Source organism: Pseudochaenichthys georgianus, chromosome 19 (assembly GCF_902827115.2).
Source record: "Pseudochaenichthys georgianus chromosome 19, fPseGeo1.2, whole genome shotgun sequence".
Lineage (NCBI taxonomy): Eukaryota > Metazoa > Chordata > Actinopteri > Perciformes > Channichthyidae > Pseudochaenichthys > Pseudochaenichthys georgianus.
The window spans coordinates 20,277,757-20,302,779 of record NC_047521.1 but is presented as its reverse complement, the minus strand read 5'-3'; the positions used below and the strand labels follow the sequence as shown (position 1 = coordinate 20,302,779).

The following is a 25,023-nucleotide window of genomic DNA, read 5'->3' as shown; positions in this document are numbered from 1 at the left end:
TGAGCCGTGAGTCAGCCGTGAGTCCGCAAATCTCTGAGTCTGCTGCGACTCGTCGAGGGAGCCGTGGGACTCGCGGGAGCCGTGGGACTCGTGGGACTCGCGGGAGCCGGAGGAGGGGCTGAGTCTGCTGTAGATTCGTGCATGGGGACGAGTCTGCTGGATCTCTGGATCTGCTGCCTGCTATATGTTACGGCTCTGAGTCCTCGTAGGCTACTGGTCTCTCTCGATCATTGACCTGGATTCACGGATCCCGCGATTTTTCCGGCTCTAAATTAAGTTTCAGTGTAGACTTCTGACAAAATGGTCATGTTGTGCAACAGTCTCCTGTAATAATATCTGCATTTCCAATAAGGATCTTACTTGGAAACTCGTTTATTTTGAACATGGCACACAAAAAGAAACAAATGATAGAAAATTGCAAAACAGTTAGAATATATTATATTAATTAATTAATTATACAATTATTATTATTATTATTATTATTATTATTATTATTATTAAATGAAAACACAATTGTGCAAAATTAGCTTAAGTACAGGAACATATTAAAAATAACTATATACATATAATGCAAAACACTTATTTTTTAAAATGCACACACACACACACATGTTTTATTAAAGCAAAAGACACTGTGTAGCGGAGGTTAATGTAACGTTAGTTTAATATGCTGGTTAAATGCAACAACTTTTCGGTTTCACCGGTAGGATTTCTACGGTCTTGGTCATGCTGACTCATATGACTCAAATGACTCAAATGACTCGTATGATCCGGATCTCTTCAATGATTGACTCAGAAGACTCCGAGTCCATAAAATGATCCGGATTTGCCATCTCTACTGACCAACAACATGAAGTCAAATAACACGTGGTTGTTTTTTTTTACAGTGAGGACATAATTAGTACTGTGCAATAAGGCGATGGATAAAGGAGCTACACTGTCAGTGTTAGCGGGGTACTTGTTACAACATTAGCTAATAGTAATAATAGAAGTGGCAGCTGAGTCTCTGAATCCAGAATTCCTCAGCAGATATAAATAGAGCATGTGACACTGTGCTGCTCGGCATGGCACCACGACAGCATTGCGGCTTTTTATTTCACAATGCTGAACCTTTAGCTCAGGCTCGTATGTCTCACTTTTAACTATTGGGGTAAAAAAATACGACTGGATGTTAGAGGGCGCATTGGACTCCACGGTGTCGTTAGGATCCATGTGGTACATCGGGCTTGAGAGTTCCTGGATGTTCACACCATTCCTCACACTTAGGGGTGTACTACATAAGCCCCAGGGGAGCCGATAGGAAAGTGGCTTTCATTCTCCTGATGGCTCATCAGTACTTTGGCCGGTTCAGCATTTTCATAATGTGGTTAATTCACTGGCAGAGACTTTTTATTGGGAAACTCAAAGCCTGGAGAATAGAGCGCCTCTCGTTAGCTGAGATAAAATCATTCTTACAGCTGCCTCGAGTCACTCAATGTACATTTCATTATGATATGAGTTTTATCCTATATAATAGTTACTAAAATCTGCTTGCAATTCATAGTTTGGTGTTCTTCTATAGAGGTGGTGGTAACATGTTACACATATTTTGTCACTTTGAGCATATTTTTGAGTAAGTTCTACTCGAAGCAGTTTTAATGCCCTATCTTTTACTCTTTTTACTCAAAAACCTTTCAAGAGAATATATTTACTTCCTCTTGCTACTAAACATTTATTTATGAAATGACGTTGATGGAGTCATTACAGTTTTTTCCTTGCTACATTAACCCAACTGTCCAATCTGGAGAGTATGGGACATTTAAGTTTTTTGTTTTGTTTTTTGTAGATACCTAATTACTGTCACTTATAATGATGTACAATCATTTAGATGACATATTTTACTTCTATTGGAGTCCTTGCTTAAACGTTTTTTTATTAAGTATCCTTTCTTCACCTCTGGGCTTACAATACATTCACTGGTACAGTTCCATTGATTACAACATCCTATTTTTACAAGGGAACAAATAGTACACCGTAGTACCGTTCAACATGCAAGTATGTTTCAAAAACAGCAGGCTGCACAGATTTTTCAAATGCCTGGACATGAACAACGTCCTTCTGGAGTTTCACAATAGCCGTCATAAATTAAACATCCTAGTATTTCAGCCCAGCATTGCTGGATGCAATAGTATTGTACATTGTACGTATTTAGTATCACCTGAAAGATGAACTCTTGGACATATACTACATCTTCAATGTCTTGTCTATTTTGAGTACTCATATATCTAACCAAGACACTCTTTGGGGGTAGACAGTAGACCTACACAGGGACGAAACCAGGACACGTCTGAATCGTAAAACTGACCATCACAAACATTTGAAACATAATCTGAAAGAAGCGCGCAGAGAATCTAAAACCACATAACTAGTGACACATTGTGACGTACAAGGGTGATTGCAGGTCTAATGTCCCAATATAAATAGGATTGTACTCCAAGAGGAAAAGGAGAAAGTGTGAAACAAGGGTTTATGTAAGAAGCACCGTTGTGGCCTAGATATTTAGGCCTCACACATCTTGTCTGTACATAGAGGTTTGGAAAGGGTAAATATTGTTCTTGCAATATGGTAGAAATAAACTGTTCAAGGATGCTTAAATAATGTGTTTTCTGGTTGACATACAGTGACCCTACTATACTAGATAATTTATTTGCAGTTAAAGCTTCCGTTTAAAATAAATCGTATTCAACCGCCCTGTATCCTTCACCTTTCACCTCCTTTTTCCTGTAAAAGGAAGCTAAATGATAGACAGGGCGTCTTAAAGAAGGGTGTTGATGACAGCAAGACGAATGAATGCAAAGAGCCGGAGAAATTCCTAAGAAAGAAACAGGATCCTGTTTTGATATATATAGAATGAGCAAGATAAAAGGGAGAAGAACTACTAGAACTGAACAACCAGAGCCAGCCCGACCCATTAAGCGACATTGCGGCCGCTTAAGGCCCCCTAGCAAAAAATGAAAAAAAAATGTATCTCAGTACACCATCGCCGTGATAAGTATGTTTAATTAATTTTGTTAATATGGCTAGATTGCCTACTCTCAAAGTCATGTATTATATTATTGAGTCAATCATATAATACATTAACCGTGCTTTACCTGAACCTCATCATGAGAGGACGGCAGGATTGTAACTTCCCATGTTCAGTGAATGCAACAGAGGCAAGGCACCAGACCAACCAGAGAGTTGAATGGAAATAAACATCTGTCTTATTGGCTGACAGGTACCTATCCTGTGAGCTGTGACAATGTTTAAAATAAACTGTCAGTTGGACTCAGAGCTTTTGAAGATGGACATAAGAACATTTGTTCTTAAAAAAGATGACAATTCTCAAGTGGTGGCTCACACAATAACCCCAGAGCCACCACCTGAGCCAGGAGAACAAGGTATGTAAATGTCAGTAAACTTCCAAGTTATGCGAACATGTACGCAAAGCATAAATTACAGCTACGTTGACGTTACTTTGAATCGCGGTGTAAGCTAAACCGTTAGCAAGTAGCTATAGCTAGCAAAATATATTAAATAAATACTTTGTCATACAATCTAAATGTTATGTTTTTTAGCGTTACCTGGTGATTTCAAAGAAAGCTCTCTGGAAAATGTCGACTTACTGTTCGACATGAAGCTAGAAGCTACCTTACAGTACACAGTTGATCCCGAGTCCAGTCAGTTAAAGTGTTTCATAGTTAGCTTAGCTAAGCATCAACCTAGCACTGAAATATATGGATGTTATGTGACAGTATTTCTGAGAAAAGTCAGCTGAAATGGTGGCATAGTTGCCACTGCTTTACGTGTCGACAGCATGTTTGAACGTATTTGCAGCAGGACATGTGGCTGTTTGACCACTGACGTTGCCATAACAACACCTGAATTTAAATGGGCAACCTCTTTTTGTGACAGATTTTTGCATGAAATTATAATTCTTCTGAATGATATTCCTATTGACAGCTAGTTTCTATGTGAACATTATGAGAGAATAAATGAAAAACAGGTATGAAATACTATATGACAAAACAAGAATACAGTTTAAAAGGGGAGTGATTTGTAAAATATCCATAATGAAAAAAATCTGTTTACAGTTCTGTTTCATATGGGTGTTGAGATGTATACATAGATCTCTCAATTTTGCTCTCAAAGTGCACCAGATTGATGCTTTTAACTGCAATATTTAAAAACTAATCTTCCCGGGGGAGCATGCCCCCGGTCCCCCCTAGAGGATGTTAGGTCCACGGTGTTTACATGCTTATTTATACAATATGTGTGCTTATGCTAACATCATAAGACAAAAGTTGGTTCCGTGTAGTGAGAACGCACTAGAGTGAGGGGGGCCCCCCAAGCCAAAGCTCGCTTAGGGCCCGCAAAAGTCTAGGGCCGGCCCTGTAAACAACACACATATTTAGTCAATATAAATGTATAAATTGTGTGTTTATGAACACAATTTGGCAACAACTGCCGATACCATAGGTATTTCTGTTGGTATACAACCAGCTCTGTTGGTATACAACCAAATGTTAACCTTCCCTTGGGAAAATATAAAGCACTGAGCATTTAATCAACCAACGCTTAAGGTGGTTGTTACAGTTCTGTGGTCTGCCTGGAGGACCCACACGTAGCTCAACAGCACCTCCGTGTGGTCTGTGTGATTAGACCTCCTGCCCATAGCAGAGCAGTCAGCTGATGGCCACCACGAAAACATTTTTGACCTATTTTTTTTTACATCAGAGACATTTTATACTAATTTCTATTTTATTTCATTTAAAATATATATGTCAAGGTAAAGCATATCCCGAGAGCCAAAGAGTGTAATATTGAACATATTAAAAAAAGTAGGAAATGTCAAAAAAAACTATTTGTTTTGTGTTTTTGTTCAAGTCCAACACATTTCTTGGTTTAACTTTTCAAAATGTGAGGATTTGGATCTTTTCATTGTTGAGGTTATAAGATTTTGGACAAAAAACATTAATATCAACAAGGGCTTGTTAAATTAATGATTAGTATAAAATACTGTGAGGACCAAATCATTAATGTAACACTTCAATAAATAATGATAGTCCTAAATTGCAGGCATAACATAATTTGATACATTTTTTACACCCAGTCTAGTATTAGAAATAGTTGACTTTATCATATATCTCTTTATATAGCTTTACTGCAGGTTTTTACAGTTGACAAAACTGTAAGCTCCAACTAACGTTCATTGTGGCAGAAGCTGGAAGAAAAGAGACTTTGTAATGATAAGCAGTTTCAACAATTCAATCCTATAAATTGTTCAAACTCAGGCAACTCGTAGTACTGCGGACTGATCACCAAACAGTTATCTGCAGTAGATTAATTGCAAACCCACTTTTATTTTCAGAAAATAGATACACGGTTACATAAAGAATAAATACAAAAAATGACATGTAGACGTTGTAGCTCAGATTCTCGCTTTATTGGTCAACTTGATGAAAGACTACAAAACGAATTCACAAAAAATCTCTTTCAAGTAATCAAATCTGTACAAACCTAAACTGTATGGGGTTTTTACAGCTCTGGCTCATATGAATCTGAAGAGACATATGCGTGTGTGTGTTTGTGTGTGTGTTGGTGTGCAAGCATGTACTTGCTTTTCCGAGACGAGGTGACATGCTCCTTCCTGTTCAAGGATGCCGATACGTCATTCTCAGAAAGGCAAGCCGGATCATGAACACACGCGCACACACACACATGCACACACCTGTGTTTGAGATTTTACAGTACAGAGGACAGGGAAAACAAAGTACTTCCCCCCTCCACAAGTACACACACGCCACCTGCTGGCAAGGGTTTGCAGCTGAGCTCATCACATCAGCGATCTCCCACTGTATCGCAAACCCTGCTTTTTCAGTCAAAATTACTGTACAGACAGACACTGTGGTTTTAACCTTTCCACGGGAGGAGTGGTAAGAGAGAGAGAGGGGAAAGTATAAATCTCTAATACTCTCACACAAAATGTACACGTGCACACATGATTTTAATGCTCACCGGCAGACGTTCGTCACCTGCGCACGCACGCACTCACTCAGACAATTCATAACATTAAATGTTTTTAAGAAGTACAGATAAAAAAGGAAAAAGCCCTGGGTATAGGTTTGATTTCTGGCTGTTTGGTGAAAGAAAGGAGAAGAGAGGTAGAGAGGGCAGGAAGGGCGGGGTCGGAGGTCGAGGGCAAATCTACTGTTGTCATTTCTTAGCTTTCCTGGGGGGGGTCACCGGGCGGCCAGAGCCCATGCCTCCTCCACCACCGTAGAACAGCTTCTTGTCTGCAGGTTTGAGAATCTGTAAAGAAAAGGCAGCGATGATGAAACTGAGTAAAGATGAACAACAGAAACATTATAAAATGTGTAGGATGTGTGTGTGTATTTTCCTGCGTACCTGGAATGAGCACATGAGGGTCTCATCGACGCTCATCATGGCTCCGGCGTTATCGAACTCCCCGCAGTAGTTTGGGGCTGAGAACAGAGTCACGAGCTGTCTCTTTGCAAAGAACTCATATCCGTCCTCCACCACCTGGAAACAGATTAACGACATGAACAGGTTGTTTGTATATTGCTTGTAAGGAGTGAGGGTGATTTAAAACATTTGCTTCTCATCTGCACACAATAAGTCCGACACAAAAACCGGTCCAGATCGTAATTCATTTACAGCCTTTTATTTACAAAGGGCTTAAACACATTGCTGTCACTGCCTACCTGGTTATCAATAAAACTGGGCCGAAATCCAACTCTGCTGGAGTGTAGGGCTGCTCGATTATGGCAAAAATCATAATCTCGATTATTTGGGTCAATAATTGATATCACGATTATTAAAAACGATTATCCATTTACTTTGAAAACATCCATTTATTGAAAACAAAATTAACAGTATGTTTTTAACAGTTGATTACCCTGAACTTTAAGTATAATTCAACTGAAAAACCAATAAAAAAAATTATTTTCAAAATAAAATAATCGTTTTATTTCGATTATGTTGTTTTCATAATCGTTGCAAGCCAAAATCGTAATTGCGATTAAAATACAATTAATTGAGAAGCCCTACTGGAGTGGCCATAGGGCTATCCAAGTGCTTCAGCAGCTCCACTTCACTTCAAAATGCCACTAACAGCTGGACATGCTTGTTCGATAAATATTCTATCCTTGCTTTAGCTACAAAATTAGTTTTGGCAGAAAGGAGGAGGAAAGACTCACAACACATAAATACAGGAGATATAATAATAACCATCCGGCCTTTTTAACATAAATAGGGGTAAAACTACTTGCCACTGTCTGTCAAACTGCACTGAGCCCATTGAGATGTTTCCTATAACAACATGACTGATTTCCACACCCTTCTACCAAGAAACAGAGGAGTGGTGGCTTACACAATAATTTATTAACTTTTTGCAACATCTCTACCAACTTGTATTCCTTCAGGACTGATGTTATGCACTGACCTGATGGGCCCGACAAATGAGGTCCATGTCGTGTTTGTGAAGGAACTTGGTGACCACGTCGGCGCCAAAGGTGAAGGAGACGCCACGGTCGTTCTCTCCCCAGCCCAGCACATCTTTGTCTGGGTCGGCCCACAGCAGGTCGCAGAGGAGGCCCTGGTCAGGCACGTCAGTGGGGCGCATGACCCTTCGCACCTGCTCCATAGACTGGAGGTCTGGGGACAGTCCTGGAGAAGTTCACAGAGAACATTTCAATGTTAGAAAGCAAGGAAAACATACAGTAGGTTCGGTTCTATGACAGGTTCTGCTCGTTTTCATTTCTATATGATCAAAATGTTTGGATTTGGGCTTAAACTGCAGTGTACCAAACAGAAGAGAAGTCTTGCAAACATACAATAACCTTTCTGTCGTTGTGTCTTTTGTTACCCAATACGTTTTAAGAGGGAAGAGATGTTTACTCTCATGATGAGGAGGGCCTTATGCTATTTCTGAATTACAAGTACTACCAAACACACCAAACCATGCCATTTACACATCAGCCCCATCTCTACATGTATTACAAATGTCACAGGCTCTGGACAGATATGTGCTTCTTTCTTTTTGATCCTTTCTGTGATGAGATTTTACGAGTGAATGACCGTGGCATATTTTCTTTTTCTTTTAATGTGCAGTTGTCAAGAGACCTTACCAGGTCACAGAGTATGTTAATTTGTAAGACATATGAACTGTGTTAAAGCCTACATTACTTATTTTGTTAGATAGAAGGCACCGTCCAGCAATGCAAAGGTCATAAACAAGGTCTTTTTAAGTTTGCATGTATAACAAAACTGTGTTCCGCATGTTAGCAGAACTTAGTTGTGATTAGAAATAAAAAGTGCTATTTAGTCATGACTCCAACAGGATAAGGAAGCTAAATATATTCAAAACAAGAAATGAATATCCCACAGTACTGCATGTATTAAACCATAATGTTGACAGTAACAACAGTGCAGAGGCGAGTTTGTTTGTGTGTGCACTCTGGATGGGTGCCAAATTAACTATTTGATGAAGATACCTCCATGGCAACAGAAGATCTTCTCATCAACAATGGCTGCAACAGGCAAACAGTTGAAGCAGTCAGTGAAGGTCTTCCACAGCTTTATGTTGTATCGCCTCTTACCTGTGGGAGGAAAGCACAAATACGTGATGACAATCTAATCTCGAGAGCAATAAATTCTCGGCAGCCGAACCTATTGCACAACATTGGAAACACAATATTTTCCATAAACCTGGCCCTGCTAAATAGCAGAGAAGGGCATGTGATTGTTTACTGCACATACTTCCTTATCATGCTCATTAGCCTGAAGCCTGGTGTACTGAGAGCTTGCAGTGTGACTTTTGTCAATACCTTTTCTACTCTTAACACCGCTTTCTCTTTTTTTAAAGTTCAATGAATCAGACTGAACACCAATAACTTTCCTAAAGCCTACAGGCTTGGGATTTCTTAGCAAACTAATAGTAACTGTAGATCGTAGAGGCAAACTAGTGTCTGCTTGTATCTGGATACATGCCACATGACTTACACTCATCGTAGAAGCCATATATTCTGTTAATGGAGGCGCACTCGTGGTTTCCTCTCAGCAGAAAGAAGTTTTCTGGGTATTTGATCTTGTATGCCAGCAGCAGGCAGATGGTCTCCAAAGACTGCTTGCCTCTGTCTACATAATCCCCCAGGAACAGGTAGTTGCTCTCTGGTGGAAAGCCCCCGTATTCAAACAGCCTCAGCAGATCATAATACTGCCCATGGACATCACCTGGGGAGACAAACAGACGTGCATTATTAAAGGGGAAACAGCAAGGACGGTCAAAGGTGTGATTATCATATTTTGGTATGAGCATAACAAATATGTTCGGAACACGCATAGAAGTCCAACAACACCCTGCAAATAAACAACACTTTGTGATTATTTTAAATGAACACTCTTCTGAATGTGATGCTTTAAACGTGACTAAGACTGTCCCTTTAAAACTATTATTCTTCATTAAGTGGCATCAGCAGGATGACACAGGAGGGCAACTCCAGGGAGACATGAACTGCACAACAGCACTGCCCTAGCAAACTAGTTTTATCAGCTTATCCCTATAGTCCTATAATTATGTTGCAAGGTCACAGCCATGAACGATATAACGCAAATCTAAGCTTTCTCATTACAGTCCAGCACGTTAAGGTACAACATCCACCTAAGAGTGATTGTAAATGCAATGTGACCATACTTAACAATTCCCCAGACTCTAAAGTACACAACTAAGCCTTACCACAAATCTTAAGGGGGGCCTCAAGTTCGAGCAGGATTGGTTGGCTGAGGAAGATCTCCCGAGATTTGAGGCAAAGACCACGGATTTCATTCTCTGTCAGCTGAACATTTTTGCCAGGTCTGGAGCCTTTCACTGTGAGGAAAACATACAAGAATGAGAAATTAGAAAACAAAAGACAATAAACACAGCAGAGTTTTGTATTCATATGTGCAAAAGGAGGCCTAGCTAACTAACAGTATCATTGATAGCCAAGTGAGATTCGGGATTATGTTCCTAAACAAATTCACATGTTTTGAGTAAAAAAAGTGCTGGCTGCCATGGGCGGTTGGCTTGTGTTAATGTGTACTGTCTGCATGCTGTTTAGTATTCAAATATAGACTCCTTCCTCCATCATTAAAGCAATCATGATTTAGCCCTAACCCTTTTTACCAGTAGTTATTTTTTTCATTAAATAAATGCATTTCACCATGCCCCATTACCCCTAAATTCAGCCACAGAGTAGTATTACATATGTGTGCCTTTTTGCTCAAATACATCTCCAACTTGTTTAGATAACATATATATCAACAACAAATACCAGTAATCAGGACCACTAACAATAAAAAGGACACCTGGTGATATACAGTAATGCATGTAAAAACTGTTGAAATGTCTAGTACACATATATATTCTGACCTTAATGGTTTTGGATATATGTACTCTTGAAACACGCCAACTCTATGAACTACTCTTAAGGAAATATGCAAATAAACTGCTCCAGTTGTGTTACATCTGTTTTAAGTAATAATGCAGGTCAAACACAGTGGCTCGCACACTGTCTGATATGTGGAAATACTTCACGGGTAGAGTCCAACAAATATATAGCGCATTTACTGGGTACTGTATTTATTTACTGTTTAATGAGCGGGAACAACAAAAGGTGAATTTGCTGCTAGGAGGATGCTACTGACCAACATAACTGGCGGTCAAAAGCCCGTGTTTCGTTAGCAAGAGATAGACTCTGGCTAGTATAGCTATCGTTGTCTAGCATCTGTTAGCTAAAATGGCTACCTCTGTGAATACATATCGAGCAAAAAAAACACCTTACCTTCCAACAGACGTTGTATAATGGAGTCGATGTTCAACTTATCAGCTTCGGCCATGCTATTCCTCTATTTTGGTCGGGTTTTAAATCACTCCTACGAATTAGAGACTTAGTAACTGTAAACGGGCTACCGAGTTACCGTTAGCTCAACTAGTTAGCGTTAATCGGCTATCGTTAGCCCGCTAGCTAACCTTGGGGCAGAATTGGCAACCTCAAAATGTGAGGCTTGGTGCTGGGTTTTTAAAGATGTGATGGCTGGCATGTACTTCAGAAATCCGCATTCGTCAACTATGTTCCATCAGATATCCAAATTCAGTTAAACCATACGTATTTTCTCGTGACAACGATATTTCTGCCGTAGCTACTAGCACCATGCCATGGACAAAAAAAAGGCTAGATAAGCGTTAGCTTAAAGCGAGGTTGAACGGAAAAGATCTGACCGTTCCCGCGCTTCCATTGGTCAGTGTTGCCAGTAGGCGGTGCTTGGGGGAGTCATTATTGTCACTGATTGGCTGTTGCCAACGTCGGTCAGCATTTACTTATCTCAAAACCACAGTGTAGAAAGGACAATCATTCTCGGTTATATCTCGTGTTTTGTTTGCATTACATTATAGATTGTGTCAAACAATTCAACATACAGCGCGCGTATGTCCACAAATACTCAAATATTCGTGCTTGTATCGCCCTGTATTTGCTGCGCAGCACAGCGACACCCACGGAAGTGACCAAGATGGGAAGAAACGACGACGTATTTCGGCATGACGCAATGTCCTAGCGCCTGGCAACACGCTACGAGTGATTCATTCTGAAGTTAGGAGTTAGCTAGGTTGCTATCTGAAATATAAACATGACTCTATGTCGGATTATCGTTAACCCATCCGTTTTATGCTTACAATACTGTTGTTAACATCATACAACGATCCAAATCATGAAGCTGCTTCATAAAGACATTGAAAAAGATAGTGCCGGGTGAGTGTCTGGCTATTGTTAGCTAGCTAACCAGCATGCCATTTTACAGCTGATTGTACTTGTGTTGACTAAGACGTGGTATATGTCTATATGTGGTTTACATTCACACTAACCAGAATACTATTAGTTAGAACGGAAATAGTCCAATATGTATTAAAACATATTGATACGGATATAGCTTTAATGACCGATCGTAAACAAAGCCAGTAAACAAAACCAACCCTGATTGTGTTATTGACCTACACTTAGTTATTATAACTGGATCAGCATGGGTCTGCGTTATTGCCCTAAATAATAAATAGACAGCTTTAGTATTTCCACAGTTTAGTGATAATGAAAACAACTCTTGACTTATTATTACTAACATGAATGACACCAACTCAGAACCTTATTAATTGCATGTTGTTCTTCAGTCAGGTGACTCTGATGCCTGATGAGGCGGAGGATATGTGGCACACCTACAACCTGCTGCAAGTGGGGGACAGCCTGAGAGCCTCCACCATCAGGTAACCTCTTAGTACTTTTACTCCGTCTAATAAAGATGACAATGAATCGTCTTTGTGGACATATTATATTGGCGGTGTCATTGTTTGCATTATCAAGGCAAAGATTGAGCTTCCGCCGTCATGACAACCACTGATCAGATTTGATTGACATCCATTACAATCAATGCAGCCAGCCATGCAGATGGACTTTGTAGTAACTTAACAGCTGATGGATAGTTATAACACAAAGCTTTATTTACACAAAATGTACACGGTTTGCAACAATTATGCTTTTGTAAGACATACATATTTCAAGACCAACTTTGTTCCCGATAGCATCAGACACCATATTCTTTATGCACTTAGGAACTTTTTGACTTAGCTTCTGATTAACTTTGTGCCTTAGCACAACACACATTCAAGTACGGAGATGTAATGTTTCCAATACCACAGTGTCCAGTTTAGCTTTACTAAAACGTTGATAATTCAATCTGGGTTTGTATATGATTGTGCTTGGTTACTAGCTTTCCAATGTTTTTGTCTTGCTCTTTTTGTGTATCGTTAGGTGTTTTAGTCTCATATAAACACAGAGAACTAAAGTCCCTTTCCCCGTTTTCACAGGAAGGTGCAGACAGAGTCAGCTACTGGAAGTGTGGGCAGCTCTAGAGTTCGCGTGACTCTGACCTTATGTGTGGAGACGATCGACTTCGACTCCCATGCCTGCCAGCTCAGAGTGAAGGGCACTAACCTTGAGGAGAACCAGTATGTCAAGGTCTGATATTTTTGATGCAGTAATAAGAGATCATTACTCACGTAGACAGTTTTTCCTCTCCCTTAAAAATGCTTCACACCTGGGAGACACATGACTTGTCTTTAACAGCAAACCTTTTTTTTATGAAGGCTGGCCATTTTAGACAGGCAATATATATAATGTATTTAGTGACATAAGCATCATTATATGTTAAATAATAACAGCAGTGTCTTTTTGTTATTTTTCTTCTCAAACATCTGAAGATTATAAACATAATAATGTTTTTAAATCACAACACGTTGTTACTTCTTTTCTATTATTTCCCAGCCATACTCTTAATTTGTTATTGTCTTAATGTTTACTTTTGTGAGATTTAAGTAGCTGTTGTGATCATGTTCTTTTCTTCATTCATCAGATGGGGGCTTACCACACCATTGAGCTCGAGCTCAACAGGAAGTTCACTCTGGCTAAAAAGAGCTGGGACAGCATCGTGCTGGACAGAATCGGTATGCAGGTGCTAACATATACATTTGTCTGAGATTAAAATTAGTTTGTAAAGTCAGAATAATCACAGCAGAACCTATTGCCTATTCTTGTTTTGGGTTCGTTTAATCCCAAACTTCCCACATGCACGTCAACCAGGACTTGTAAACAGTAATCACACGGACACACATCTCTTGTTTACCTGACAGAATATCATGGGCTCTAGATGCCCATCTGTCTCAGTCTAAGCATCTATTTCTTGGTAAACATAAGACATGCATGTTAGATTAAGTTCCTGCATTTAAATCAGAGTTGTTTACACTCCTAACAGAAAGCCTATAGTTCTCTTGAAAGAGGATTAAGACATTTAAGCCATATTTGGTGCAGTTATTGCACTTCAGTGTGACCATGTTTCTCTACTGATAAAATCAGCCAAACCACAGGAACAAGTAATCTATGTTTGGAGAAGTCTCTGCGTATTGACAACTCAAGTTTACAACACTTTTGGTTTCATAATCTATTTAAACCACTTTAATCTAGACAACTATAACACATAGATGTCCATGTTTTAAATCCTACATAACATAGACGTTTGTCTCTTTCTGGCAAACACGTAATGGTGAACCGAGCCAAAATAGTCAAAACAACACAGGGAGTCCAAATGGACATTTAAACAGTTTAGAGTGCTAAGTGATGAGAATCAGCTGTTTTTTGCAAGTGATTTAAATCTCTTTAGTTGAAAAGTTCCAGATTGGATGTTTTTCCTTTTATCAGCTACTCTCATACCACTTTTGTTCTCATCCCAAGTTAGATGTATACACTAAAAGCTAATTATGAATGCACCGCCTGACTGACAGGGGAACATATCACTTGTGTTTCTTTCACACAAAAACCAGTCCACTTGTTAATTTATTTACATTGCCAACAAAGAGAAAATGTTGCCATGGGAACAGGATAAGGAGACAGAGCAGGAAATAAACTGACAGCTGGGGTCCAATGAGTCATTACTGCTGTAATCTTCACCACCATGACTTTCACTTAAGTGTTTTAGAAATAATTTGCAGTAACTCAAATACATTTAGCAGTGCTGCAACACATTTTTTTAATGTCACAAATTACCCACATTTGTCTTCTCAATTCTTTTAGAGCAGGCCTGTGATGCGACCCAGAAGGCCGACGTGGCAGCGGTGGTGATGCAGGAGGGGCTGGCTAACCTGGTGCTGGTGACCCCCGCCATGACACTGCTCCGAGCTAAAGTGGAGGTCACCATCCCTCGCAAGAGAAGGGGGAGCTGCACTCAGCACGAGAAGGTAGGTCAGCTTTATGGAGCCGCTGTAATGAGCTCAGAATGGGTGTTGATGGGAGAATAAAGTCAACAAGTATAGCTAGTGTGTTGGCCCAACCACCTCTGATTATTAAGGAAAAACTCCTTTGTCAAGTCTTTTTAAATTAAAGACTTGTTGAGAATCAGAAACAGGTTTATTACTAGGTAGGTTGACACGTACGAGGAATTGTACTTGGTGTCGTGGTGCATACATAAAAGTAAAACAACAATTAAAAACACATAAAACTGTTTTAAGAAAACTATAATAACATAAACAAATATTTGACATTTTTCAAAATATAGCAGTATTTACATTGAAATGGAAATTGGAATAAAATATGTGTAGTAATACAAAAACAAGATATTGTGTGCATTAATGTAATGGCCTATGAGATAAGAAGCACTGTCAATAGACCGAGTCCTGCTCAGGGCCAGTTCTGCAAGCCTACACCCGCAGAGATCCCTACCGAAACAACTGATTACCCATAATTATCTCCGAGTCAAATCCTGACCTGACCCGTTAATATAAGTCCCATGACCCGACCCGTGATTATACACACAGGCTACACAGTCACTTGCTTTAAAAAGCTTTATTCTTACTCTGCTTAAGCTGCGTTCTCCCTTCTTGAACCACAAATCCAGCTGAGGAACGTTCTCTCTCCCTGGCTTTGTGCTCCATCAAGGGGAGAGGGTGCAATACATTTAAAAACACCTGCCGTCTGCTTATGCTTGACGATAACAGCTGATTCAGATGTCAGAATAATTCAGTCATTTTCATTTCTGTTTCTCCAGAATAAAAACTCTCAACATAAAGTTAAGCGTTTACCTGCTGCTAATTTTAAATGTATGCCTGTATCCTTTCTTGTGAATTTATATGCATGTGTATTTTTGACTCATATTTAGACATATTTAATTCTCCTTTTTATTTAATGGATTTTCACATATACAGTATAATAGGGTAGATGAATAACTGCAAAATTAAACTACAAAACAATCACATTTTAAATATTTTAAATGAAATAAAGCTTACTGGTATTTTTTATAAAATGGTACCATCTCAACATGAGTCAGCATTAAGGCAAGAGTCAGAGAGATGGAGTGTGTGTTGTGTATGCATAATCACGTATTTCTGAGGTCGTGAGACACCTAAAGTGTGATTTAAAAAAAAAAGAAAGAAAAAGCACATCAAGCCCCTCATGTATTTGGATCTGGTGTATTTTTCCTGTAGTCTGAACTGTTTGCGTGTGTTTGCAGGCGCTGGAGAGGTTCTATGAGGCTGTCATGCAGGCGATTCTTCGCCACATCAATTTCGATGGTAATGCTGCTGTGTACACAGACACGGACATAAACATACACACAGTATGTTCCTGTTTCGTGTCGCACACTTCTCCCTTTTTCATAGCTTGTTCCCACAACAAATATTTCACGGTTGTTTTATCAGAATCATTGCTGTTATTGTTTTCACATAATCATTGCTTGAATTAAAGATAAGACGTTTTGATTTTCTCTTCCTCTTAGTGGTGAAGTGCATGCTGGTCGCCAGTCCAGGCTTTGTGAAGGATCAGTTCATCACCTACCTCTATAAGGAGGCGGTGCGACAGGACAACAAGGTCCTGCTGGAGAACCGACCCAAATTCATGCTGGTCCACTCCTCATCAGGTCACAAGTACTCACTCAAAGGTATGACCTGGTGGGCCCTGAGAGAAAAACATTTAAGGTCACCTATTATGCAAAATCCACTTTTTCATGTCTTTTATCCATACACATGTGTCCCCTCTGTGTAAAGAGATTCTGAACGTTTCAGAAAAAACGATTCTCTCTCTTTTTGTCCTGATCCATTTATATAAAAACCTGTCTGAAAATGAACTGATCAGATTTTGGCCACTTTATGATGTCATAACGATTTTTTTGGCTTGTGTAACCATTAGCCAATCACCAACCAAGGTAACCATTATCACCTGAATCTCCTCCTAGAGCACCATTGAGTTCTTTATAACCAAATATCTCTCAGAGGGGCGTGGGGAGGGGCTCCTTATTTTCATCTGAAGTAACAGACAGAGAATCAGCACTTTTGAAACAGGGCTGAAACAGAGGGGATTATGGGATGCTACAATGGTCTGTTTGGTATTTCGAGCCAAACACTCCAGAGACATTTTTTGTATATATCTATATATTGCCTATAATATATGAATGAAAAACAGTATAATAGGGGACCTATAAACCTCGACACAAGGTGGAAACTAAATGAAGTGCTTGTTGTTTTGCAGAAATCCTGTGTGACCCCACAGTGACGAGCAGGCTGTCTGATACCAAGGTGCATATGATTTAGTATCTTTTTTTATCCTCTTGTAAACAAATGCTCTCAAGCTGACATGCATGTTTTAACTTTCAGGCAGCATCAGAGGTGAGAGCACTAGAAGATTTCTACAAGATGCTCCAGCATGAGCCTGACAGAGCCTTTTACGGGTGAGTGATGACGGGCGAGAACAGTAAACAGAGTCATCCCTCGGCCACGCTGATAATAAACGACCTTTGTTTCGGTGCATCCTCACAGAGTGGCTCATGTGGAGAAAGCAGCTGACGTCCTCGCCGTCGACACCCTGTTGATAAGCGACATACTGTTCAGGTACACACTGAAATGAATCTATCAACATCTGTTTTAAATACACAGCGCACGTTTGCTTCATACAGAAAGAGGTGTTGGGTTAACCTAGCTGCTGATTTATGATCAGCTGCTAGAAACCAACGTTTTTCAACGAATGGAGTTTCTTATTTCTATGCAATCAAAAACGTATGCCACCAGAATTTTAAAGACATTAAAATACAACAATCACATTACATCATACACCTAATGGCTTTTAAATTCAGCAATTTATAATATGTAATCTATTCTTGCAACTCCTTATCAAGTTATCAGTGAGGTGAATGTAGTAAACACATCAAATCTGCTCTGTGTAAAACAAATGTTGTGTCTACATGCTTTCATCCAGACATCAGGATGTTCCAACGAGGAGTCGCTACGTTCGCTTGGTTGACAACGTGAAAGATAATGGAGGCAATGTCAGGTACTAATTGTATTTTAAAAGTATTGGTTCTCTGTATTCTCTGCCAAGCATCCCGCTGATGATTTTCTCTTTTTTTCCCTGCAGAATATTCTCAAGCCTTCATGTGTCTGGTGAACGTAAGTTTGAAAACCATTCTGACTATTTATTTAACATTTAAAGACAGACGTTTTCTATTAACACTTATAAAACGGACAAGTCAAATCAAGCAATCTGATTGGTTCTTAGCCGTGATATACTGAGTGTATACCACGGGTAGAATTGTAAGTTACTTTTCACAACAAATCAGTATCCCTCCGCGTCTGAGAAAAACAGTATACCGTTGGGCTGAAAAGCAAACTGCTTTTGCCTTCCGTTCCGAAACAAACTTACAAAGCATAAAATGGAAACATTTAAGATTAACTTCGACCTCCGGGGGGGTCTTACTATGGAGGAGTGGATTGAGGAGTGCCTTGAGGAGTGCCTATCTCCAGAAAAAAAAAAAGCACCTAAACGACGACATGCAGAGCTACGTGAAGAGCAGGTAGACCAACTGGAAAAGTACCACCATTCAAAGCTTTCTGATGCGGGTCTTGAAACAAAGCAGATAAATGGTGACCGTTAGTGGCCACAGGTGCGAATACTCTCTCCAGAGCTACTGGAAGCCGAATCTCGGGGACCAGAGAAAGTGGAGCAATATTCTCGCCACGCCAAGCAACAGCCTAGAACAGTGCTTCTCAAAGTGTGGTCCGCGGACCACTGGTGGTCCGTGAGCTCCCCCTAGTGGTCCGTGAGTATATTGGTAACATTTCACATTTGAAATAAATAAATACATTTAAGTTTTACGCACTCTCGCGGGAATATCTCCGCAAGGGAATGAGCTTAAGTTTCACTTTCTATTGCATGATATAGCCCAGGGCAACACCTTCGTCACACATGTTGCCACCTGTTCGTACCATTTTCAGGCGATTTATAATCTGTTCTAGGAAAACGATGTGTTTTGGGATATTTGTGGAGTTAGGTGGTCCGCGAGTGTTTTTTTTAATGGTTAAGTGGTCCTTGGTATGAAAAAGTTTGAGAAACACTGGCCTAGAACAACCTCAACCTATACAAGTAACCACGTTAGCCATTCTACTGATGCTGGACAGTTTTTCAGTGGGTGCACAATAAACGGCAACATACACATTAATGTAAATAAATAGCCAAATAACGCTCTCTGTCTAATATGTTCGCTAGCTGTTAGTGTTGTTGCATAGCAACCACCTCGCACTATGTTTTGTGCAGAAGGCAACGGAGGGACTATTTTATTTTGAACATCATTATTTACTAATAAAAACTATTTAAATTAGAGTGTGTATTTTTCTTTCATATTGCCACACTTGGTAACCGTTTTATAAAAGCAATAGCTCACTTCAGGCCGTGATATATAGCTCATTATATCACAGCTAAGGGGGTTTCTGTGATATAATGAGCATATACCACGGCCTGTCGTGAGCTATTGCTTAAATATAGTAGCATCATGTAGTTGTGTATCAAAGGTTCTCTGTAGAGTCTCTTGTAAATGAAAAAAGTTTAATTTTGGTGTTCCTCACTTTGTGACATCATGATCCCAAAGAAAAATGTGGTTACGTTACGGTGTCTCCATTGCGGAATATACATATATATAAACAAAGGAATAAAGAAATAAAAAAACAAGTACGTTAATTATACTCCATAGTAATTATTTGTATTTATATGTTTTTACTTCAACACACACAAACAGTGTTAACTCATTACATCTACTAACTGTGTGCAGCCGAATAATAGGGCACTGCATGCAAGCATATCATCGTGCGTGATATAACTAAAGAGGATCTGCTCTTAACCTGAATTTCCCCGAGGGGATTAATAAAGTAGGCCTTCTTCAAACATTGCTCCACAGTGCTACTAGTGGTTAAACAAAACCCCTCTATAGGCGCGTTCACACCAAGTACTTTTCCCACAAAGGTTCCTGAGAACTCTTTAGTTCTCATGAACTAAGTACAGATCGCGTTCACACCGGAAATTAGTTCCTTGGGGTGGATTAGGCAAATGAAGCCGCTGACGTCACTTCTTCGTCTTCTGCTTTGGGTTTACTGGCAGGCCGCAAACAACTTCACAGCGTATACTGCCGCCCAAGTCCCCGGAGTTAGGGACTGGCTTCAGTAGAAGCTGCTGAGACTCCCAGCAGCTTCTACTGAAGCCTTCCGAGTAAACGGCCAGAACGCTGACACCTCCTCATCTCCACCGCTCCCATGTTTTATTTTGTGTTGTCATAAGTTAGTCTCTCTGTGTTTCTGCACTGGGATAATGCTAATGCTAATAATGCAATGCGAGGATAATAAAATGGCGGCTTCACAAAAGTTTTTGGGAGTTTGACGGGGCGTGGTTTGCAATCCGCCCAGCCAATCAGACACAGGAACCTTTTTCTCCCACGAAAGTCCCTGCTCTCTAGTACCTCATTCACACCAATGCAACTCCGGTTCAAGCTCTGTGCTAGAGCTTTTCAGGTTCAGAACCGGTTCTTCGGTTTAGCTCCGGCTCTTTTCACACAGCCCAGAGTCCGACTGGTGCTGCGTCATTGCGTCATCGTTTGCGTCATGACGTAACGGTTTGCGTGCCTGCTTCATAAAGCCAAACCGTGCGCAAACCCCTCACAGCTCACACCGACAACAACAACAATGGCCGATTGTGCTCCAGCTTCCTCTCTACCTCTTCGGAAGACCAGATTTCCAGTAGGTAGCTGGTCTCTTCAGTGGACCACTGCTGCTTGTTAAGTTTCTCCATCGTTATGTACAAACTGGATAAAACGCCGGCTTTTTGTTGTTGTTCAGGAGTTGATCCCGCCCCCGCCTCGACGTAAGCGTGACGTATGCGGTGCTTTTGCTCTAGCTGGACAATTAATTAAACAACTAATTTAGTTCCTGAGACTTTTTGGTGTGAACACAACTAAATCGTAGTTCTCAGGAACCTTTGTGAGAAAAGTACTTGGTGTGAACGCGCCTATTGTATTGCCTAACTTGTATTGACCAGTATGAGTGAAATGACGCCAACATGCTATCAGGTCCGCACTGTCAATGTTTGATTACTGGCTTTAGGAGGGGTATACTGATGTCCTAATAGCACACTGACATGATAAGACTCGCAACACATGAATGAAGGCCCCTCGTTTTTCTTTTTGAAGACGTACAGTTTCTCATTTGTGTTGAATCAATTGAAGTTCTGGTTGTGTGTCATCACCTTGATTTATTTGTCTCCTCAGAACTGACTCAGCTGAGTGGAGTGGCTGCCATCTTGCGGTTTCCCATCGCCGACCTATCAGAGCATGAGGACGACAGCAGCTCAGACGATGATTGATTGACAGAAAAGAAAGAATAAATAGAAGGGGGTCGTGTTGCAGATAACACAAGAATGCATTGACTCAGCGTGTTGTAAAACAATAAAACTGCAGGTATTCTTTATTCCACCTCTGCAACATCCAGACCTCGGTCAAATATAATCAAATAATGTAATGCCTTATTTTGGAGCTTTGGGTTTAAAGGTGACGGTGTGTTTGAAAGGTGCCGGTTAAGGTTGCCAATGATAAGGAATGTCATATTTTTTGCCAAGTCCAAATGAACAGTTACAATCATGACATTTACCAATATGAAAAAAACTGTGATTTTTCTTTGTATATACAATTTATTTCTCTTTCAATTAAACAACAGAAGCGTTCAACCAGTTGCGTTGTTTCACTTTGTCGCACACGTGAATGTAATGCACAGAGCCAGATGTAAAAATATATAATTTATTAAATACAATATTTTACATTTAAAAGCTATTTTGGTTATGGGTAATACGACCCAAAACTACTGCATTTTAACAAACTAAAAATCAAGTGTCTTCAGGATTTTTTATTTGATAGTGTTTGAGTTCCACAGTTACAACACTGTCAGTTCCTCTTCTTCTTCTCTGGCAAAACGTCAAATTGCAAACTTCCCTTGTGAAGAACGTCAGCAGCTAAGACTAAAGTGCAATATTTAAAACAACCTTCCTCTCTCCTAAATTTCAATCAGTTCATGAGTGTGCACTTTATACGCTTTGCTCAGTAGGACACTGGAAGGTCTTAATCCATTCGAAATCCTCCAGAGTGCCCCAGTGCAGGTAGATAATGGAGCACACCACCATGACATGCATTATCTGGTGGCTGTTGCCCCAGTTGTCAAACAGGCCGGGGACGAAGCGCTCGGGGATCTGGATGATGTTGACCAGCCCCCCCACTACAGCCAGAGTGTCCATGATGACAAAGAGACGCAGTGAGTGAGGGCTGCCCACCCCGCTGCCGACCACCCTGAACAGGAAGAGCAGGAAGCGGAACATGGCCTGCCAGATGAAGGCTTGCAGGCGCAGGATGTTGGTGCGGGCCGTGGTGGCGCAGTAGATGCCGTACGCTGACAGGAGGTGTAAGCCAGTAGAGCAGCCTGTCGCAGGAGGGGGTAGCAGAACAGGGTGATGTGGATGATGGGGAGGGGCACCTGGGGACAAGAGGGGGTGATGTACAGTGAAGAAACAGCAGGGAAATAATGTCAAGTAGATACATTTGACACACCTTGATTTTGAGTTTCAGGTGTAGACTTGAGACGTAGATGTACTGTCAAGCCATACAAATGTAGACTTCTGTTTTGCTATCAATGTTGTGAAATGTAAGACTTCAGAATCCTTTCTTTGTCTCTCCATGGGGACATTTACGTGATTGCAACAGCAGATAGTGCAGGCAAAGTGAGGTTAAATAAAAATGGCTTGTTACAAACCAGATTTCAAGACTTTTAGGTCAGAAATATGGATCAACAAGCCTTTGACATTGTACAATATCAGAATGAGAACACTGTCTGGTTCAAAATTCAATAATAATTCATTCTGCATTGGAGTTGCACAATGCTCCACCCTGTCTGGGTTATTTTTGCTACAATGATCAGCCTGCTTAATATTATCCGTAACTTTGGGAGGATATTTGGCAACAGGAAAACTTGGCTGTCTGTAATAAACAAAATAAGGACTATTTCTTGGAGAAGGTTGTGACTTTGTGTGGAATCTCTGCTGGTTGCGTGTAGGCTGGAAAAAGAGTCACATGTTGTCTCCCACAATGTTGGTTTCCCTTATTCTTTACATTATTAAGGCGTTTTGATATCTTTGGAAGGAGCATGGCCTGCTGTTCCCAGTCTTAATGCTAACCAAAAAAGAAAAATATCAGATAGAAAAGAGCCAATTATCAACAACCTACCTAGGGTATTTACTAGGCAGACCCCGAACATGTCCACGGGAGAGCAGGGTGTCGTACACATGTTCCCCTCCCACATGGTTCATGAACACATGGTAGACCACGGAGCCCACTGTGGGGCTGAGGCAGGCCAGGTAATGGACCGCACAGATCCAGGAGCTGTCCACCTCCATCCAGGGGATACTAAAGGGCAGTAGCACCAAGAAGAGGAAAAAAGGGACGCCTGAAGGGAAGGGAAATGAAAGGGAAAAGAGGATGAAATTAGTCAAGTGAAACATTTTCTGTTAGAAAAGGCCTGTAAGTAAAAGCATTACCCTTAAGTGTTGTTATTGCTGAACATTACTTTCAATGCATACAAAATTCTTGATTTGAAGTTTGTAGTAGTCTAATTGCATCTGTTTTTATATTGAGCAAGTGTTATTAAATATCATGCAGAGCAATTTAAGGGATTTAATAGCGATGCTTCTTAAACAGGAAGCATGTGAGCGATGTGCTTGTTGTTCCCATTCCAAGAGACAACCTAATGCCCTCCACTTCCCCTTTGTAAGAGTGTTAGTGTTAATGAACTAATGGGATAGTCGAGCAGAAAATGGAGCAAGGGGAAGATACCTTTCGGAAGTTCAAGGTTGGACAGCTTTGAGCTCATGCACAGCTCATCATGCACTTTGTTTATATACATTTAAAATTGTGCTCGTCTTTGCACAGCTTGATTTTATTTTCGAAAGTGTTACATAAAATGCACACTTTTAAAATCTGTGTTGTAATTCTACGACTGCGTGCCATCTGTATGAACACCTTTGTATCTCCAGGATGCTTTGCCATAATAACTCATATGTGAGCATGCACAGCTTAAAGGTGTCAGGCTAACACACACACACACACCTTCAAAGACCGCTTTAACAGTAGGTTATTTCCAGGACAGGATTCCCAGGGGAGATTACCGCTAATGCCCCATATCCTCATTACACATCCTCGTCAAGTATACTTGTAACGGGCCATAAGTGAGAGTAGTGACATTGGTGACCCATTTGTTTGTGCAACTGATATATAGTTACATTTCTGGGAGACATTTTCTCAGTGTGTTACTGTTAGATACATTTGATATAATCTCAAGATTGTCATTAAGGATAAAGATTTAAATAAAGGCAGTGGAGATCATTTCTGCACTTACCATGGGTGTAAATGTTCCCCAGCTCATTGTGCATGTAGAAGAGGCTCCTGATGCACTCCTGGGCCGTGGACACTGGCCGGTAACCCGTGAGCACATACTTGTTGAACTGAAGGTGTTGTGGGGTCTTTGCAAATTCCAACAGCCGCGGCCCTTTGTAAAGCCCCATCATGACTTCCTGCAGCCAAGGCCCTCACATTGAGTTGAGGCTTCTCACCATTTACATCCTAAACGAGGCCGCGCTCTTCACTCTGAGACACATTCATGACCACAACGAGCCGGAAAGTCTGCTCCCTGAATCTACCATTGGACAGGTGTAATTCCAAGCAAGCAACCTGTTGAGCTGGCCAAGTGGTATGCTTTCAGGAGGGCCAATCAGAAAGGGGTCTTAACCCTAATCCAGGGTAATCCCCACACATACAGTAGCCATGTGCACTACCGCAGCCTTGACATGGCTCCAAACAGACTCAAATCATTATAGAATAAGGTGAGTTTTGCATTTCACCTGTTATATACTGCACATGATACTATAACCCATGTTCATTGATACATGAGTTGCATTCAGGATAATCTGGAAATTACAATACTTAGTGACACAGATAATAATATAGAATGTGCCTTTAATGGGTTTGGCTAAACTGTAGAGTTGGAAGTATTTAGATACTTTA

General features: G+C 40.5%; 2 protein-coding genes and 1 pseudogene across 2 annotated transcripts; 1 reads left to right on the top strand and 2 right to left on the bottom strand.

Annotated features, from left to right (window-relative positions):
* Positions 1 to 5,442: 5,442 nt before the first annotated feature.
* LOC117464953 (serine/threonine-protein phosphatase PP1-gamma catalytic subunit B-like) lies at positions 5,443 to 11,253 on the bottom strand. Its single transcript, XM_034107744.2, has 7 exons — positions 10,863 to 11,253; positions 9,776 to 9,907; positions 9,043 to 9,273; positions 8,535 to 8,639; positions 7,484 to 7,707; positions 6,427 to 6,561; positions 5,443 to 6,330 (listed from the first exon to the last, which is right to left on the bottom strand). Exons 1-7 carry the CDS (start codon positions 10,915 to 10,917, stop codon positions 6,235 to 6,237), a joined length of 978 nt encoding a protein of 325 aa, XP_033963635.1. The 5' UTR covers positions 10,918 to 11,253; the 3' UTR covers positions 5,443 to 6,234.
* Positions 11,254 to 11,397: 144 nt separating this feature from the next.
* On the top strand, positions 11,398 to 21,647 carry pelo (pelota mRNA surveillance and ribosome rescue factor). The gene is made up of 13 exons (XM_034107735.2): positions 11,398 to 11,828; positions 12,242 to 12,334; positions 12,935 to 13,085; positions 13,480 to 13,570; positions 14,694 to 14,857; positions 16,126 to 16,186; positions 16,390 to 16,551; positions 17,139 to 17,185; positions 17,264 to 17,337; positions 17,426 to 17,497; positions 17,862 to 17,936; positions 18,021 to 18,052; positions 21,193 to 21,647. The coding sequence occupies exons 1-13, from the start codon at positions 11,788 to 11,790 to the stop codon at positions 21,285 to 21,287; spliced, it is 1,158 nt and encodes a 385-aa protein (XP_033963626.1). The 5' UTR covers positions 11,398 to 11,787; the 3' UTR covers positions 21,288 to 21,647.
* A 354-nt stretch (positions 21,648 to 22,001) lies between these two features.
* Positions 22,002 to 24,524, bottom strand: LOC117464595 (progestin and adipoQ receptor family member 4-like; annotated as a pseudogene).
* Positions 24,525 to 25,023: the final 499 nt, after the last annotated feature.

Coding starts and splice junctions, on each gene's coding strand:
- pelo (XM_034107735.2), top strand. CDS start 11,788: ATGAAGCTGCTTCATAAAGACATTGAAAAAGATAGTGCCGG. Junction 17,937..18,020: donor GATAATGGAGGCAATGTCAG/GTACTAATTGTA, acceptor TTTTCCCTGCAG/AATATTCTCAAGCCTTCATG. Junction 18,053..21,192: donor CCTTCATGTGTCTGGTGAAC/GTAAGTTTGAAA, acceptor TTGTCTCCTCAG/AACTGACTCAGCTGAGTGGA.
- LOC117464953 (XM_034107744.2), bottom strand. CDS start 10,917: ATGGCCGAAGCTGATAAGTTGAACATCGACTCCATTATACAACGTCTG. Junction 9,274..9,775: donor GGCCCCCCTTAAGATTTGTG/GTAAGGCTTAGT, acceptor TTGTCTCCCCAG/GTGATGTCCATGGGCAGTAT. Junction 6,331..6,426: donor CCCTCATGTGCTCATTCCAG/GTACGCAGGAAA, acceptor TTTTCTTTACAG/ATTCTCAAACCTGCAGACAA.